Raw genomic sequence first — 19,084 nt, forward strand, 5'->3', positions numbered from 1 at the left:
TAGTTAACTATGGAAAAGGGTAAAGAGCAACCTAAAGTAAGATACTTAATTGGAAGCAGGCTATCCTCAGTGGGGTGAGAACACATCTGTCTCAGCTCTGTTCAAAATCAAATTTTGGCATGCAAAATTGTCCTGGAGTAATGAGCTATCTTCAAAAAGGGGCAGATGGTTCATATACATTCCCACAAGTAGAAAAGGCACAACAACCCAAGCTAAAGCTCCTGGGATAAGAATAAATAAAGAGTAAGATAAAACAAAAACAAGGGGCTTTATGACAGATGTGAGGCTAATCAGACAAGTGAGGTGGAGGCTGAAAATAAATAATCCAGAGGGCCTACTGGAAGGATGTTGTGAAACTTGAAAGGATTCAGAAAAGATTTACAAGGATGGAGGATTTGAGCTTTAGGGAGAGGCTGAATAGGATAGGGGGGTGACCATATAGAGGTTTATAAAATTGTGAGGGGCATGGATAGGATTAATAGACAAAGCCTTTTCCCCGGGGTGGTGGCAGTCCAGAACGAGAGGGCATAGGTTTAGGGTGAGGGGGGAAAGTTATAAGGGGCAACTTTTTCATGCAGAGGGTGGTGCATGTATGGAATGAGCTGCCAGAGGAAGTGGTGGAGGCTGGTACTATTGCAACATTTAAAAGGCATCTGGATGTGTATATGAATAGGAAAGGTTCAGAGGGATATGGGCCAAATGCTGGTAAATGGGACTAGATTAGATTCGGACATCTGATCGGCATGGGTAAGTGGACCAAAGGGTCTGTTTCCGTGCTGTACATCTCTATGACTCTGTAAATCTAAAACTGAGAAAGGAAATCAGAGAACTAGACTGAGAGATAAGAAAAGGCCAGCTATCACAAAACAGAATCCAAGTCTTCTGCAAGCATGGAAATAGTAAAAGTGTAGCAAGAAGGAAGAATGTGATTGATTAGGAATCAAAAAGGATCTATTTGTGAAGATCGAGAACCTTACTGAAGTATTAAATGAGTACTTTGCCTATGTTTAATTCAAAGTGATTGTGAAAAAAGGGGTAAGTTGAGGCTATGGTTTGGTAAAAAGCTATCTGAAAGCCTGGCAGTTCTTAAGGTTAATTATGTCATGAGGATTTAATGAAATATATCCAAAGATTCGAAGACAAGTGAGGGATGGAACTGTAGAGGCTTGAGTAGAAATTTCCAATCTGCATTAAATACAAGGGTGGTGCCAGAGGCCTGGAGAATTGCAAACATCACATTGTTTAAACAAGGATAGAAGGATAAACACAGCAAACACAGGCCATTCTGTTTAGCTATTGGTTGTGAGAAAGCTTTAGAGATGATATACTGGGACTAAACAAATAGTCATTTGGACAAATTCAGATTATGGTAGTTAGGGAAAGCCAGCATGAATTGGTTAAAGACAAATCATAATTAACTAACATGACTTTTTTTAAAAAGGAGGTAAAAAGAGATGATTGATGAAGATAACACTGTTGTTAGTGTATATAGTCATTAAAAAGGGATTTGATAAAATTCCACATTATAAACTTGTCAACAAAGTTGAAACCAATGTATTAAACTGATAGTGGCAGCATGGAAGCAAAGTTGGCTGAGTGACAGTGAACACAGACTAATAATGAGTGACTGTTTTCAGGGGTCCAACTGCTTTTCTTGATTATATAATACTCATGGGCACAATTTTAAAATTTGCAAACGATTCAAAGCATGCAAGAACGGTGAACCATGAGGAGGAGTGATAAACTTCACAAGAATACAGACAGGTTGGACGAATGGGCAGAATCGTGGCAAATGAAATGTAATGAAAAGAAGTGTGACATAGTAAGCCAACAAGATGGAGGAACAGGAGTACAGAGGAACCTCGATTATCCATAGTACACGGATAGGGAGTATTCCGTTTGGTTAATCGAATTCCAGATAATCGAATGTCAGATAACAGTTTAGCCAAGCATTGGGACCTTGCGATCTTGCCAGATAATCGATATTCAGATAATCGAATGCCGGATAATCGAGATTCCTCTGTATGCCATTCAGCGCATTGATTCTGTTCCATCATTCAATAAGATCATGGCTGATCTGGTCGGTCTCAACTCCACCTTTCTGCCTATTATCTATAACCTTTTAATTCCCTTACTGATTAGAAATCTGCATATCTCAACCTTGAACATACTTAACAACTCAGTCTCCACAGTCCTCAATGGTAAAGAATTCCACACATTCACAACCCTCAGAGAAGAAATTTGTCCTCATCTCTTTCGTAAATGCGTGACCACTTATTCTGAGATAATACTCTTTGGTGTTAGACTCTCCCACAAGGGGAAAACAACCTTTCTGTATCTAACCTGTAAAATCATTTAATAGATTTTGTTGTGGAATAACTAGAAGAGAAAATGGAAAATATAGGGCACAGTTCTAAAAGTAATACAGGGTCAGAAAGACTTGGGGTATATGTGTAAAAATGACGAAAGATGGTATGGTAGGTTGAGCAAGTGATTAAAAAGGCACATTGACTTTGAGCTTTATAAATCAAAGCATCTATAATGAACCTGCATAAAGCCTTGGTTCCTCCTCAAATGGAGTACAATATCCAATTCTGTTTACTTTACAGAAGGTGCAGAAAATATTTACTGTAATGGTTCCAAAGATGAGATACTTGAGTTATATGGAAACATTTGAGGAGAACTCCAGCTTCCCTAAGAAAATGTTGAGGCAAAATTTGATAGAAACATTCAAAACTCATGATGGGCCTGGCCAGAGTGGTCAGAAATTGTTGTCATACAGTCATATAACATGGAAACAGACCCTTTAGTCCAACTCGTCTATGCCAATCATGTTCCCAAACTCAATTAGTCCCACTTGCCATGTGGTTGGTCAATATCCCTCCAAACCTTTCCTATTCACGTACTTATCCAAATGAGTTATAAACATTATAACCATACCTCCATCCACCACTTCACCTGGCAGCTCATTCCACACACGACATATGTTAAAAAGGTTGCCTCTGATGTATTTTTTAAAACTTTCTCCTCTCACCTTAAAAGTATGCTCCCAAGTTTTGAACTCCCCATCCTCAGAAAAAGATACTTGCTATTCACCTTATCTATGCCTCTCATGATTATAAACCTCCATAAGGTTACCCTCAACCTTCTATGCTCCAGTGAAAAAAAGTCCCAGCCTATTTCTATAACTCAAACCCTCCATTCCTGACATCATTCTGGTAAATCTTTTTGAACCCTCTCCAATTTAATAATATCCTTCCCATAGCAGGGCAACTAGAACTGCACATAGTACTCCAGAAGAGACCACATCAATGTTCTGTGCAACCTCAACATTGGCAGAACTGTCAAGAATCATTGAAATGAACGTGAACTGATGACTTCCAAAAAATGAAACTGTTCACATTTTTCTCTCCACATGTGCTGCCAGACTTGGTTTCCCAGCATACCAGCACTTCGTTTTGATACTGATGTGGGCAATTGGTAAAAGAACAATCATGATTACATTATTTTTTTACATTACAGTGTGGAAACAGGCCCCACGGCCCAACAAGTCCACACCGACCCGCCGAAGCGTAACCCACCCATACCCCTACATTTACCCCTTACCTAACACTACGGGCGATTTAGCATTGCCAATTCACCTGACCTGCACATCTTTGGACTGTGGGAGGAAACCGGAGCACCCGGAGGAAACCCACGCAGACACGGGGAGAACGTGCAAACTCCACACAGTCAGTCGCCTGAGGCGGGAATTGAACCCAGGTCTCTGGCGCTGTGAGGCAGCAGTGCTAACCACTGTGCCACCGTGCCACCGTGATCTCATGAAAGTTTTTTTTGTGTCGTAAGTAGCACTGATCTGGAATGCATTTTCTCAGATTGTGGTGGATGCAGATACAATTGTGGCTTTCAAAGAGTAAAGGCAAATAAATATGTAGGGCTCTTGCAGAGAATCAATATGGACATGACAGAATGATGGCCTCATTCTGTTTTTGTAACCACTCCCATGAATCTATGGTCTGTACCCTCACCTCATCAGTTTATTTATTGGACTTTGAGCAAATAAGTAATATGACTAAACACTGAGAAAGTCCTTTCATGTCTAATTTCTAGCTCGTTTTCTTGAAATTCTATATTTTCTGTCTTTGATTTCCAACTTTGCTTCTCTTCTTTCTTAAACTATGCTAATGTTCCAAACCCTGTTAATTGACAGTAGGAACTGTAGGAAGTTAATTTCTTATTTGAAATTAAACCTTTAACAACTAGTACTGACCGCATGGTGTTATATGTTTTATAAGCATGGTACAATTGCTCTTTGTGGATACAAATTTACCAATATGCATGAATCTCTTGGATGCTAAATTCTGAGGTGATGATTAATATAAACAAGTAGGAACATCAATCATTGCCTTCATTAAAGCGAGCGAGTTGTGAAACTAAACTTGGTCTCATAGATTTTAACTGTGAATTGTTTATATTCATCTTGAGGTATAAAAACTTACATTACCATTTATGATTGAAGTTTCAGAAGTACAACCACCAGACAGGATGGAAATAAAAGTGGTGTCATTTGCATCAGTAACGAAGATCTTGTCAGTTGTCAGTGGTAGAAATACAACATCCATAGCAATTTCCTGATTTAGATCTGTCAAAGGTGACACAATGGTGTTGATAAAACTCAGGTACAAATAGTTCTTACTGATCAAAGCCATAAATACATACCAACAATCGTCAATGTATAGTGACCATAACTCCAAGCAGTGGCAAAATCTCTCGCATTATTATTGGACTCAAGTAGAAATGAAGAACATCTTGATGATTGGAGGTTATGCTGGCTCATTATTGCTTCCTTTTTTGCATACTCAAACTTTTGTGGACAACTTTCAGGAAGAAGTTGGCCAAATGACAAGAATTCTTTCACTCGACCTTTAATCTCTGACCACTTTGAACTTTCCCATGACCAATTTAAAGATTTGGATTTTGGAACTTCATCCATTTCAGAGATATCTAAAAGAGAATGTTAAAATATTCTTTATTTAAAGGAACTAAATTACCGCATACTACAGCTTTTAGCACTGCAGGATTAATTCTGCCTAGAAACTAACATCTTGTGTAACATCAATTGATTAAACCAAAATAATTTTGTATAATTGCTTGAGTGGGAATTTAACCCCAACTTCTCATAACTGTCCATGTTACTTTGCTAATTTATGTAGATATAATGCTATGGTGTGGAGGTGCCAGTGTTGGACTGGGGTGGGCAAAAATCACACAACACCAGATTATAGTTCAACAGGTTTATTTGGAAGTACAAGCTTTCAGAGCACTGCTCCTTTGTCAGGTCGCTAGTGGGACAGGATGATAGGACATAGAATTTATGGTAAAAGGTCAAAGTGTCATCCAACTGATGCAATGTATTGAACAAACCAATTTTTTGTTAAGTCTTTAATCACAAGAATAGTTTGTAGGCTTTGATTCATTAAAATGTAAATCCCAGAACTTCTTTGAAGTCACATTCCCAGGTTACTTAAGGTTTTATAAAAAAAAAGTGACATCTCAACTCAGACAATGCATTAAAAGTGAGGTTAGAGTCTGTCTGTATTCCAACCTTGAGGCAGACCAGTTCTATTTCCAAAGCAGGAATTTATAAAAGGTCACATGGACTGCCTACCTACAGATTGTGCGCTTTTTGAACAAAATAAAATGTATCTGCAAATACAAATTCACCCCATAGACTTATGTATGTGTGCATGCATGCGAGGAGGAGAGAGAGTGGAGACTGCGTAAGTGCGCGCGCAGGTGTGACGGAGTATATGTCTGTGAATGTGAGTCTAAGAGAGAGCACATGTGTATGAGAGAGGGTCTGCGTGAGTGTGTGAATGTGATCATGTTTAAGAGTGTGTGTGTATAGTGTAGTGCGGTCACCTGTAGTGAAGACTTTAGCTACTATTTCTGGTACTCACTGGAACCTTTGTTAGCTAATAATTACTGATTCCATCCTTTTCCTTGGCAACAGTTTGAGATAATGCAATTATGTTCATAATCTTGGTATCACATTTTGTTCCAAGATGAACTTCCCACTTAACTGCTGTGTCATCATGAAGAGCATTTATTGCCACATTTGTATCACCCATACATTTCACCCAGTTATCAGCTCCTCTGCTGAAACCTTAATTCATGCTTTCCATTATCTCTAGACTCAACAATTTCAATCTATTGCAGTTTCCCACATTTCACCCTCCATAAAATTGAATTCATCCAAACCTCTGCTGTTTGCATCTTAATTCACACCTAGTCCAGTTCCTTTACCATCTCTGTCTTTGCTGACATACATGGCTCACAGTCAAGTTAAAACTCCCATCCTTTCTTTCAAATCTCCTTCAGCCCCACAGCCCTCCAAGATATCTGCACTCCTGTTTCTGGCTCCACACGCATCCCAAATTTTAATTGTTTCAACATTTGTGACTATCTCTCAGTGCCGAGGCCCCAATTTCCAAAATTCTTCCTTGTAACCATTTGTCTGTCTAACTAACTTTTCGCTTTTAAGACACAGCTTTAAATCAATTTCTTTGATCAAGCTCTTGGTCATTTTGATTTACATTGCTCAATGCCTTACTTTATTTCATAATGCTTCTGCAAATTCCTTGGGATGCGGCATAATGTTTGTATTTATAAAGTATCTTTCATGCTCAGTATTTGTAGTGAGATACAATGAAATAGCTTTATAGGCCACTTCAAAGTGCATGAGTCGAAAAGTGTGGTGCTGGAAAAGCACAGCAGGTCAGGCAGCATCCTGGGAATTGATGTTTCGGGCATAAGCCATAGTTGAAGGGCTTATGCTCGAAATGTCGACTCTCCTGATCCTCGGATGCTGGCTGACCTGCTGTGCTTTTCCAACGCCACACTTTTTGACTCTGACTCTTCAGCATCTGCAGTCATCACTTTCTCTCACTTCACCGGGCATCAAAAACTATTTGCACAATATAGATGAGTGTCCTCAGTGACACACACTGGCAAATCAGTTGGTGCTACAATAATCCATCAGCTTTCATGGTAATTGTTCACAATACCGGGTTCAATTCCCACCTCAGGCGACTAACTGTGTGGTTAGATTAGATTACTTACAGTGTGGAAACAGGCCTTTGCACATTCTCCCCGTGTCTGTGTGGGTTTCCTCCGTGTGCTCCAGTTTCCTCCCACAGTCCAAAAATGTGCAGGTTTGGTGAATTGACCATGTTAAATTGCCCGTAGTGTTAGGTGAAGGGGTAAATGTAGGGGAATGGGTCTGGTGGGTTGCACTTCGGCGGGTCGGTGTGGACAGGATTTTGCCTGTCCTCGGATGCTGCCTGAATTGCTGTGCCCTCCAGCACCACTGATCCAGAATCTGGTTTCCAGCATCTGCAGTCATTGTTTTTACCTTGTTGGGCTGAAGGGCCTGTTTCCACACTGGAGGTAATCTAATCTAATCTAAAAAACATGGGGTATCAGTGGAAGTGAGATTAAAATTGGTGTTGCACAAGAAGCCACAATTAGAAGAGTGCAGATATACTAAAATGGCTGTAGCTATACGAAACCCTGGTTAGACCCCACTTGGAGTACTGAGAGCAGATCTGGGCACCACATTTTAGGCAGAGGGAAGGAGGGCATACAGTGCAGCTTTACGAAAAGGATACCATAATGCCAGGGGTTAATTTATAAGAAGGGCCAAATTAGGCCTTTTTATTTCCAGATTCTGGAAGGTTAAGAAGTAATCTGATCAAAACCTTCAAGATATTAACAGGAAAATATAGGTAGAAAAGGAAAACTATTTCCACTGTTTGGAGATTCTAGAACTAAGGAAGTATTCATTTCATATGAAACAGACTACCTACTACTGTATAGATATCATTTTCCTCATTTTAAAGCATTGTTTTGATTTCCATATGTAAATATAATGTACTGGTTCACAGGATGAATTTAGCTCAAAATCCAGGATAACATCCCTATGATGGTTTCACAATATGTGTACCCAATAGCCCCCACTGATCCCATCCATTTCAATACAAGGCCTTAGTTTGGATACATTCTCGACTCCTTTGATGACATAAAGCAGTAATGCAGTTCAGAGTGCAATAAAACCCCACAGGAATTATATGAATTTGTAGCTTAATAACGGTATCAAAATCTTTCATGTAAAAAAATTCATGGGTGGTATAGTCATGAGAATCTGCAACAGCTGAGGAAACTAAAAAAGGTCTGTTCATAGCATTGCTTCTGATGCATAAATGGCAAATTTAGCAATGTACCTGGAACCCAAATATTCAAGTCTTGTCTGACAAAATGTAATACTAGTTCAATTGTTTATTTTTGAGTTTATTCATGGATAAGCTATTCAAAGTAGATTCAGTTTGATAAAGTGAGGAAGCTATTATATCCATAGGAAACTGTTCTGAATGACATGAGCAGAAGGGAAGTCCACTTTTAAACAAACCTTCATCAGCAGTGAAATATTCATCTTCTGTTTCTTCACTATTGGATAATAAACTTGGATCAAGATCAGGAGCTGAATTTTTCAGAGTGGATGCTTGAAGAGCTTCATATTTTCTTGATCTATAATCAGTAATATATCCAAGTTACTTTCTTTATGTAAGATTTATGTCGACTACTGAGAGACTAAAGTATATGTTTTGTAATTTTCAGATCAATTGATTACATAATACAAAAGTTATATTGGACTTAAGACCAGAGAATTTACAACACATCACTGACAAATTGGAGATCCTCCTGTTCTGCATGGCTCACTTGCTGTTTGGACAGAATTTTACATTTGCCTGCCAGTGGGGGTTGGCTGGGGTGGTGGGAAGTGAATTTCCACCAAGCTTTCGCTTGAACTGATCATCGTTACAGTGGGAGGGGAAACAGCAGTTTTATCTTCCTGCTGCATTCATGTGTTAAGCCTGCCAATCACATTGGTCACCATTCTTAAAACATTGAAGTGTGTAGATGTTGGAAATCCATTCTGATATCTTATATTCCAGTTTTATGCATTCTATACAAAGGCATTCATCTGGAGTTTCAAAGAATGAGAGGTGATTTCATTGAATCATATAAAATTCTTAAGGGGCTTGACAGGGTAATTGCTGAGAGGATATTTCCCCTCATGGAAGAATCCAGGACAGGAGGGCGTAGTCTCAGAATAAAGGAGTGCCAGTTTAAGACTGAGATGAAGAGGGATTTTTTTCTCTCAGAAGGTTGTGAGCCTTTGGAGCTCATTGCTACAGAGAGCTATGGGGTAGGGTCCTTATGCATATTTAAGGCTGAGTTTGATAGATTCTTGATCAACAGGGGAATCAAGGGTTCCAGGGAATGAGCAAACAAGTGGATATGAGGAGTGTTGGATCAGCCACGATCAGATGGAATAGTGAAGCAGGCTCGAAGAGCTGAACCACCTACTCCTGTCTCTACTACTTATGGTCTTAAATCCAGTCACCTTACTCCCACATAGATTGAGAAAGTAGATTGTGATCAGGAATGGAACTACTGACAATTTTGACTCTCTAATCAGGATTTTTGATGCCAAATGTTAATTTTTGCATTATCATGCATGAAAGCAATTAAACCAGTACAGATCAAGCATCATTAGGGGGCGGAATTACTAAATTATTCACTTAACTAGCTGAGCTAACTCCTGATATATCTTGAATCTGCTATCTTATCCAAGGACTATTCATTGTTGACATTATGGACAATGTTTGATTCAGCAAATAAAGGTAAAGTTGTTTCAGTGAACAATTAAGTTAAAAAAACTAACTGATTAAGCAACCATTACTTTTTAACAGCTTTATCAGAGCTGTTTTCTATATCTTTAAACACATGAAAATATGTCAACCTGTTGTTACAATTCTTTGTCTCTTTAGGTGAAAACCTGACATTTTTGAACTTTATTACAATCATTACAATTTTATTTTTAAAAATGCAGTCATTGTGTCTGCCGTGTTGGTCAAACAACAGCTATACATTCAAAGTGTACATTCCAACTCCTAGTCCATTGGTTTTTAGGTTTAAATATAACTTGCATAAGTAAGTGATTTTTAAATGTAAAGATAGTTTCTGCCTCCACAGCCTTACAACCCCCAAGGTGAACACTGATCTCGTTGATTTTAAAAAAGTCCTTATTGTCCACTCTCTCTAGGTCCCTCAATCTTATGCACATCTATTTAATCTCTCCTTTGTCTACCTTGTACCAAAGAAAGCAACGTCAGTCTGTCTAATGTGCCCTTTTAGCTAATATTTTCTAGTTTCGGCAACATTCTTGTAAAGCTTCTCTGTATTCTCTATTATACAATCTCACACTTACCGTCAGGTAGTGATAAGAACTGTACACCTTAGTGGTGGTCTAATTCATTTCATATAGGTTTGACAAACCGCCCTTCTCTTAAACACAACACACGGGTTAATAATGCAAAGTATCTGTTATGCATTCTTAACTGCTTTAACCACGTGCCCTCTGACCTTCAGAGGACTTTAGGTGTGTATCCGAAGGCCCCTCAATTCTTCTACCATTCTCAGAATCCTACCATTTTCTGTGGTCCCTCTAGCTAAAATGCCCACAATTCTCTGGATTGAAATCCATTTGAAACTTTTTGCCAACCTGGCCAGTCCACAATTTCCTAATAATTCCCAATAAAAAACACTTGCCATGTGTCCAAATTTTGTATGTCACTTTTCAGTTATAACCCCTCCATTATTAATACCTAACATGAAAAGCAGAGAACCGAGTACTAACCCAATTTTGTGGAACATTATTGAAAATACATTTACAGGCACCACAACATCCATTAACAATTGTCCTTTGCTTCCTGACACTGAGCAAATGTTGAATACAATTTATCAATCTCAAACTTTTCTGACCAGATTGCCATGTCAGATGTTGTTAAAGGCCTTGCTAAAATTCATGTAGACTACATCAATTGATTTATTCTCAAACTTTTTTGACCAGATTGCCATGTCGGATGCTGTTAAAAGCCTTGCTAAAAATTCATGTAGACTACATCGATCACATTATCCTCGTTGAACTTTCTTATTACCTCATCAAAAACATATTCAGGTTAGTCAGACGCAACCCTCCCTCCTCAAATCTAAGCCGACTATCCTTGATTAATCTGTGTATTTCTAAAATGGTAAATAATATTGTTACTCAAAATTTTCCTAATAACTTCTGCATCACTGAGGTTAAACTGACTGGCCTGTAATTGCAAAGTTTGTCACTTTCACCCTTTTTAAAGCAATGTTTGTATGTTAGCATTCTTCTGGTACTACATGTATAGCCAAAAAGGATTGCAAAATTAATACCAGAGTATCTGTTCATTCCTCCATTGTACAACAACCTGGGATACATGTTCTCTGGGCTTGGCAACATAATCTACTTTCAAAAAATATTAAACTCAGAAAGTTATACCTCTGTGTTTATACCATCAAATATTCACTTTCCTCCTTCCTGAACTACCATCCTCCTCTTGTGCAGAGAGACACAAAATATTCATGCAGACCAATATAAATATTCTCTAGCTCCACAACCACATAACTTTTCAGATCTTTACTAGTGATTTAAATATAGGAAAATCACTGCAGTAAGCAATGATAGTGTGTGAAACTCTTCTAAAAAAAAGTACAACAAATATTTCTACAAAAAATGTTTTTTTTCATCACGTTCACACTGAACACAGTCTTAGATTTTGTAAATCAAAGCTCCTAGTCACATTCCAAGAAACATCAGGAAAAGAAACATTTAAAATAGTCATAGGTAAAACATAAGGACATAAAAACTTATTAGAAAATTTAAAAAGAAAAATTCAACAATATTGTCTTGGATGTGCAATCTTTATTAGACTGTGTAAATAAAAGTTTGTAATTTCTGTGTAAAAGTGTCTTTCACTTTTATTTTCAACATCAATTGCAAGAAATAAAAATACCTAAGATTGTAATGATACCTTGCAAGGAGCGTAACATCATCTTCATACTCCAATATTTGTTCGAAGCTTTCGATGGTCTTACTGAAATTATGTAAATAATCTTCTGTTGATGACTGGTTATTAACCATTTTTGTTTTATATTCACTGGATGTGTAACTGTCTAGCTCACTTCTTCCAGATTGTAAAAGCTATGTGGAATTCATGAATTTCAAGAGTCAAAGCAAAGTAGGTTATCAATTGAATTCAAATAAACAATTAGATTTGACATATTGGTCAGTATTTAAATTGAGGTGACAGAGGTCTCAGAAGGTGAAAAAATGAGCACTGCAAATGCTGGAGATCAGAGTCGTGAGTGGGGCACTGGAAAAGCACAGCAGGTCAGGCACCATCTGAGGAACAGGAGAATCAACATTTCGGACAAGAGCCCTTCCTCAGGAATGAGCCTGAGGAGTCGATTCTCCTGCTCCTTGGATGCTGCCTGACCTGTGCTTTTCCAGCACCCCACTCTCGACAAAGGTCTCAGAAGGCCCATTGAATAAGCAGCAGTGGATCTTACCAAAGGGTCAAGGATTTTGGGTTGGAAATTCTAACTGTGAAGACTTACTAGTCAATTAAAAACTGGCAACTGTCAAATACTCTGCAATGACACCAACGGAGCCATGCAAGCACCACTTTCACCCAAGGCCCAGGATAAACAAGGGTCCAAGATCACAGGTGAGGGTCAGCAGGATGGGGGCAACACTGGAGATGGTCAGCAGGAATAACAAGGGAATGGCTCTCAGTGCTGGCCCAACTTCTTCATGCCAGATCCTTGACCAGGAAGCCTACTTGCAACCAAACAGGCTTTGCATTTTAGGCTTGCTGCTGGATGTTTACTGGAACAGTGATCGGACCTTGATTGAGCATTAATTATTTACTTACAGACCTGAATCGGCATTGAGGTGAGGAAACAATTCTAGAGTCTTCCCATGTGAACTTAAATTAGGACAAGGATGCAGTCTCCACCTGCCACCCTTCTGCCTGATTAAATGACCCTCCCACTGGCCACCAAACTCATCGTGGGGGGGTGCATTAATCAATAGTCAAAATTTTTTTTTAAATATAGGTGCTTTATTTCTACTAGGTAATACACTTTTCTATTTGGAATGCAGTGAAACTGATTTATACATTTAATTTACACTCTCAAAACGATGGCAATTTGAAAATCTGTTTCAAAAGCGTTGCAAAAAAATACATTGCAATAGAGTTCCTTCGATCATAGAGTTTTATGCTGAAGAATAAATAAAAACTACACACAGAACTATAAGCACAAATAAAATGCTTCATTTAGATACAAGTGGGAATGGTCCAAGAGAAGATCTCCATGAATTCCTAAAAATACGAGTTATTACATTACACTGCCTCCACACATACTGCTCCACCAAATCTGAGGTGGATGATGGATTTATCATAATTCAATCTATAATCTCTACCACTATTCCTGCAGATTGGATCAAATGCTCTTGCCTTTGTCCCCCCTCAGCAGTACATTAAATGAAGGGGTCACAGATTTCCTTTCCCCTCCCAAAAAGAAGAACCAAACAAGTTACAAACAATCTTGTTATCCATAGTGTTTCTAACGTAAACAGACATGTCAAGAAACATATATACTCCAATGCAATCTTCCCACAATCAATGTGCCATCAAATTGTAGAATGGCTCAAAAACAATTGTATATTTCTTTCAAATAGAATTTTTAAAAAGCTATCAAATATACATCAAACAAAAATACCCTCAATGTTCTTTTTTCAACAAGGATTTTGACTCATGTCTAGTCAGCCTGCTTTACCTGGAAGTACAGGTCAGATATTTCCAGTATGCTGCCAAGTTCTGTGCATTGATGAGTTTCTGGATTGTATGTTTTTTGGGTGACAAAAATGGCTTAAGTTTTATTTCTTCAGAAATGGAAAAAGGGAGGTTCTTAAGTTTAAACCCTAAGGGCACACAAACCCGATATCACCAACCATCTCAAAAACTCTTATAATCTATTAATGAATATTTAATTATTGCGAATATGTTACTTGACTGAATTTTGGTAACTTCTATTTTAACTGGGGAAACAAAGATATGCAATTGAAAAAATGTTCAAACAAACAATAAATGATGAGGAAACTTGAATGGGATTTTCTCTCCTAATTACCAAAAAAGGCAACAGGGTGAGGATACAGATAATGAGTATAAATATTATTTATACCTGAGTGTGTTTCTTGTCTATTAAACATCCAGTGGAAGTGGTGTGGGATGTATATTTGACAGCAGCGATGATTCCTTGAACAACCATATGCTTGTGTTCCCTATAATGTAAACTTTCTACAATTTCCTTAAACTCCTGTAGTGATACAACAGTGACCTCTGTTATGTTAAAATAAAGAAAACACAATTCATTACTATGTTACAAATAGAAAAAAGTAACAAAACAAAATTTTTTAAAATTCACTCTGCAATGTAGATATTGATGGCTGGCCCAAAATTTATTGTCCATCTCTAGTTTTCCTTGATAGAGTAATGGTGAGCTGCCTTCTTGAATCATTGAAGTCCATTGAAGTGACAGGCAGAGGAATCAAAGGCCAAACTCAAAAATAGCCACAGTTTAAAAACAAAACGGGATTGGGACAAGGAACATTTTAAAGATGAGACTTAAGGCTTTGTGCCTGAATGCATGGAATACTTAAAATAAATTGGACAAACTAATCACCCAAATAGATACAAAAGTGTATGATATAGTTACGATTATGGAGATAGGATTGCAGGGTGACCAGGACTAGGAACTGAACATCTTGGGGTATTCAGTATTTAAGAAGGACAAAAATAAAAAGGCAATGGAGTTAAAAAGAACGTAAACACAATATTGAGGAAAGATATTAGATCCAACAATGTAGAACCTGCATGGTAGAATTGAGAAATACCAAGGGACAGAAAATATAAATAGGGTGGTCTATAGACCACCCAACTGTACTGGTGATGTTGGGAATGGCATTAAACAAGAAATCATAAAATTATGCAGTGAAGAAACATTGGTAATTATGGATGGCTTAAACCTGTGTATAGATTGGACAAATCAATTGGTCACAAGACTATAGAGGAGGAATTCCTAGCATGTATGTGGAATAGTTTTCTGGACCAATTGTTGAGGAGTCAACTAGAGGACAGGTCAATTTAGACTGGGGATTATGCAATATGAAAGAAATAATTGGTAATGTAGTTGTGTGAGACCCCTTCAGGATAAGCAACCATAATATGATAGAATTCTTGATCAAGATGGACAGTGAGGCAATTGATGCTGATACTAGGATGCTAAGTTTTAATAAGGAAGCTACGATGGTATGAGGCATGAATTGGCTCGGATGGATTGGGAAATGTTACTGACAGGAATGACAACGGATAGGCAATCCAACATTCAAAGAACTACGAATATTGTTTATTCCCATCTGACACAAGAGTGCAAAGAAAACTGGGCAAACCATGGCTTACAAGGGAGGTTAGAGATTAGGTGCAAAAAAGAGGCTTACAAATTGGCAAGAGAAAAACAACAGATTGGGAACAATTTAGAAATCAGCAAAGGAGGAATGAGGGATTGATTAAGTAAGGGAAAATTGAGGATGAGAGTAAGCTTGCAGGGAATGCAAGAACTTATTACAAAAGTTTCCATGTAAAGAGAAAAAGAGTAGCAAAAACTAATGAATGTTGCTTACAGTCAGATGTATAGCACGGAAACTCATTCAACTTGTCCATGCTGAACAGCTATCCTAAATTAATCGAGTCCCATTTGCTACCACTTGGCCCATATCCCTCTCAACCCTCCCTGTTCATGTACCCATCCAGATGCCTTTTGAATGTCATAATTGTACCAGCCTCCACCACTTCTGGCAGCTCATTCCATACATGCACCACCCTTTGATTGAAAACGTTGCCCCTTTAAGTCCCTTTAAAATCGTTCCCCTCTCACCTTAAACCTATGACACCCACTTTTGGACTCACCCCACCTTGGAAAAAAGACCTTGTCTATTTATCCTATCCATGCCTCTCAATTTTATAAACCTCTATAAGGTCACCCTTCAGTCTGCAAAGCTCAAGAGAAAATAGCTCGAGCTTATTCAGCCTCTCTGTAAAGCTCAATCCCTCTAACCCTGGCAACATCCTTGTAAATCTTTTCTGAACCCTTTCAAGTTTCACAATATCCTTCCAATGGGTGGGAGACCAGATTTACACACATTATTCCAAAAGAGGCCTAACCAATGTCCTGTACATCCACAACATGACCTGCCAACTCCTATACTCAATGCTTTGACCAATAAAGGAAAGCATACTAAACCCCTTCTTCACTATCCTATAATAGGGAAATGTCAGATATAGGGGAATTTATAATGAGAAACAAAGAAATGTCTGACAAACTGAATTCATACTTTGCTTCTGTCTTCGCAAAGAAGGGTATGAATAACATACCAGAAACAGTATGTGATGGATGGCAGTTATAGGAAGGGGGGAAAGTCTCAGATACAGTCACATAGATGGGTTAACTCCAGGAAGGGTAAGAGAGGTAGGCAGCTACTGCAGGAATCTTTTGTGGATATACCCATCTCAAACAGGTATGCTGTTTTTGGAAAATGTAGGGGGTGATGGATTCTCAGGGGAACGTAGCACGAACAGCCAAGTTTCTGGTATTGAGACTGGCTCCAATGCAACGCGGAGTACGTCGGCTTCCAAGAGATCAATTGTGTTAGGGGATTCTGTAGTCCGAGGTACAGACAGCCGTTTCTGTGGCCAGCAGAAAAAACCAGAATGGTGTGTTGTTTCCCTGCTGCCAGGATCAAGGATGTCTCAGAGAGGGTGCAGAATGTTCTCACGGGGGAAGAGGGGCCAGCAGGATGTCATTGTCCACATTGGAACCAACGACACAGGAAGGGAAAAGGTTGAGATTCTGAAGGAGATTACAGAGAGTTAGGTAGAAATTTAAAAAGGAGGTCCTCAAGGGTAGTAATATCTGGATTACTTCCAGTGCTACGAGCTAGTGAGGGCAGGAATAGGAGGATAGAGCAGATGAATGCATGGCTGAGGAGCTGGTGGAAGGGAGAAGGATTCACATTTTTGGACCATTAGAATCTCTTTTGGGGTAGAAGTGACCTGTACAAGAAGGACGGATTGCACCTAAATTGGAAGGGGACTAATATACTGGCAGAGAAATTTGCTAGAACTGCTTGGGAGGATTTAAACTAGTAAGGCGGGGGGATGGGACCCAGGCAGATAGTGAGGAAAGAGATCGATCTGAGACGGGTACAGCTGAGAACAGAAGTGAGTCAAACAGTCAGGGTAGGCAGGGACGAGGTAGGACTAATATATTAAAGCACATTTATTTCAATGCAAGGGGCCTAACAGGGAAGGCAGATGAACTCAGGGCATGGTTAGGAACATGCCCCTCAATTTTATAAACCTCTATAAGGTCACCCTTCAGCCTGGAAATGTGTTGCTGGAAAAGCGCAGCAGGTCAGGCAGCATCCAGGGAACAGGAGAATCGACGTTTCGGGCATAAGCCCTTCTTCAGGAGTAAGCAAAGCTCAAGAGAAAATAGCTCGAGCCTATTCAGCCTCTCTGTAAAGCTCAATCCCTCTAACCCTGGCAACATCCTTGTAAATCTTTTCTGAACCCTTTCAAGTTTCACAATATCCTTCCAATGGGAGGGAGACCAGATTTACACACAATATTCCAAAAGTGGCCTAACCAATGTCCTGTACATCCACAACATGACCTGCCAACTCCTATACTCAATGCAAGAATATCACAGCAATTACAGAAACATGGCTCAGGGATGGGTAGGACTGGCAGCTTAATGTTCCAGGATACAAATGCTACAGGAAGGATAGAAAGGGAGGCAAGAGAGGAGGGGGAGTGGCATTTTTGATAAGGGATAGCATTACAGCTGTGCTGAGGGAGGATATTCCCGGAAATACATTGAGGGAAGTTATTAGGGTGGAACTGAGAAATAAGAAAGGGATGATCACCTTATTGGGATTGTATTATAGACCCCCCAGTAGTCAGAGGAAAATTGAGAAACAAACTCGTAAGGAGATCTCAGCTATCTGTAAGAATAATAGGGGATTTTAACTTTCCAAGCATCGACTGGGACTGCCATAGTGTTAAAGGTTTAGATGGAGAGGAATTTCTTAAGTGTGTACAAGACAATTTTCTGATTCAGTACGGGGATGTACCTACTAGAGAAGGTGCAAAACTTGACCTACGCTTGGGAAATAAGGCAGGGCAGGTGACTGAGGTGTCAGTGGGGAAGCACTTTAGGGCCAGCAACCATAATTCTATTCGTTTTAAAATAGTGATGGAAAAGGATAGACTCAATCTAAAAGTTGAAGTTCTAAATTGGAAAAAGGCCAATTTTGACAATAATAGGCAAGAACATTCGAAAGCTGATTGGAGGCAGATGTTCGCAGGTAAAGGGACGGCTGGAAAATGTGAAGCCTTCAGAAATGAGATAGCAAGAATCCAGAGAAAGTATATTCCTGTCAGGGTGAAAGAAAAGGCTGGGAGATATAGGGAAAGCTGGATAACTAAAGAAATTGAGGGTTAGGTTAAGAAAAAGAAGGAAGCATATGTCAGGTATGCTTCCCTCTGGGACACCCGGACCAACCAACCCAATCACCCTGTGGCCCAACACTTCAACTCCCCCTCCCACTCCACCAAGGATATGCAGGTCTTTGGACTCCTCCACCACCAGACCACAACAACACGACGGTTGGAGGAAGAGCGCCTCATCTTCCGCCTGGGAACCCTCCAACCACAAGGGATGAACCCGGATTTCACCAGTTTCCTCATTTCCCCTCCCCCCACCTTGTCTCAGTCAAATCCATCGAATTCAGCACCGCCTTCCTAACCTGCAATCTTCTTCCTGACCTCGCCGCCCCCAACCCAGTGTGACCTATCACCCTCACCTTGACCTCTTTCCACCTATCACATTTCCGACGCCACTCCCCCAAGTCCCTCCTCCCTACCTTTTATCTTAGCCTGCTGGACAAACTGTCCTCATTCCAGAAGAAGGGCTTATGCCCGAAACGTCAATTCTCCTGTTCCCTGGATGCTGCCTGACCTGCTGC

At 39.4% G+C, this 19,084-nt stretch overlaps 1 protein-coding gene across 1 annotated transcript in view; it reads right to left on the reverse strand.

Annotated features, from left to right (window-relative positions):
* Positions 1–212: 212 nt before the first annotated feature.
* LOC122551055 (RPA-related protein RADX-like) overlaps positions 213–19,084 on the reverse strand; it is an 88,982-nt gene continuing 70,110 nt past the window's right edge. The window contains exons 9-13 of the mRNA XM_043692698.1: positions 14,182–14,339; positions 11,967–12,136; positions 8,468–8,586; positions 4,500–4,642; positions 213–221 (exon numbers count right to left, since the gene is read on the reverse strand). Of these exons, the coding sequence (XP_043548633.1) occupies positions 213–221; positions 4,500–4,642; positions 8,468–8,586; positions 11,967–12,136; positions 14,182–14,339 (599 nt within the window). The remainder of the gene's footprint in view (positions 222–4,499; positions 4,643–8,467; positions 8,587–11,966; positions 12,137–14,181; positions 14,340–19,084) is intronic.

This window comes from Chiloscyllium plagiosum, chromosome 6 (genome assembly GCF_004010195.1).
Source record: "Chiloscyllium plagiosum isolate BGI_BamShark_2017 chromosome 6, ASM401019v2, whole genome shotgun sequence".
Taxonomy (NCBI): Eukaryota; Metazoa; Chordata; class Chondrichthyes; order Orectolobiformes; family Hemiscylliidae; genus Chiloscyllium; species Chiloscyllium plagiosum.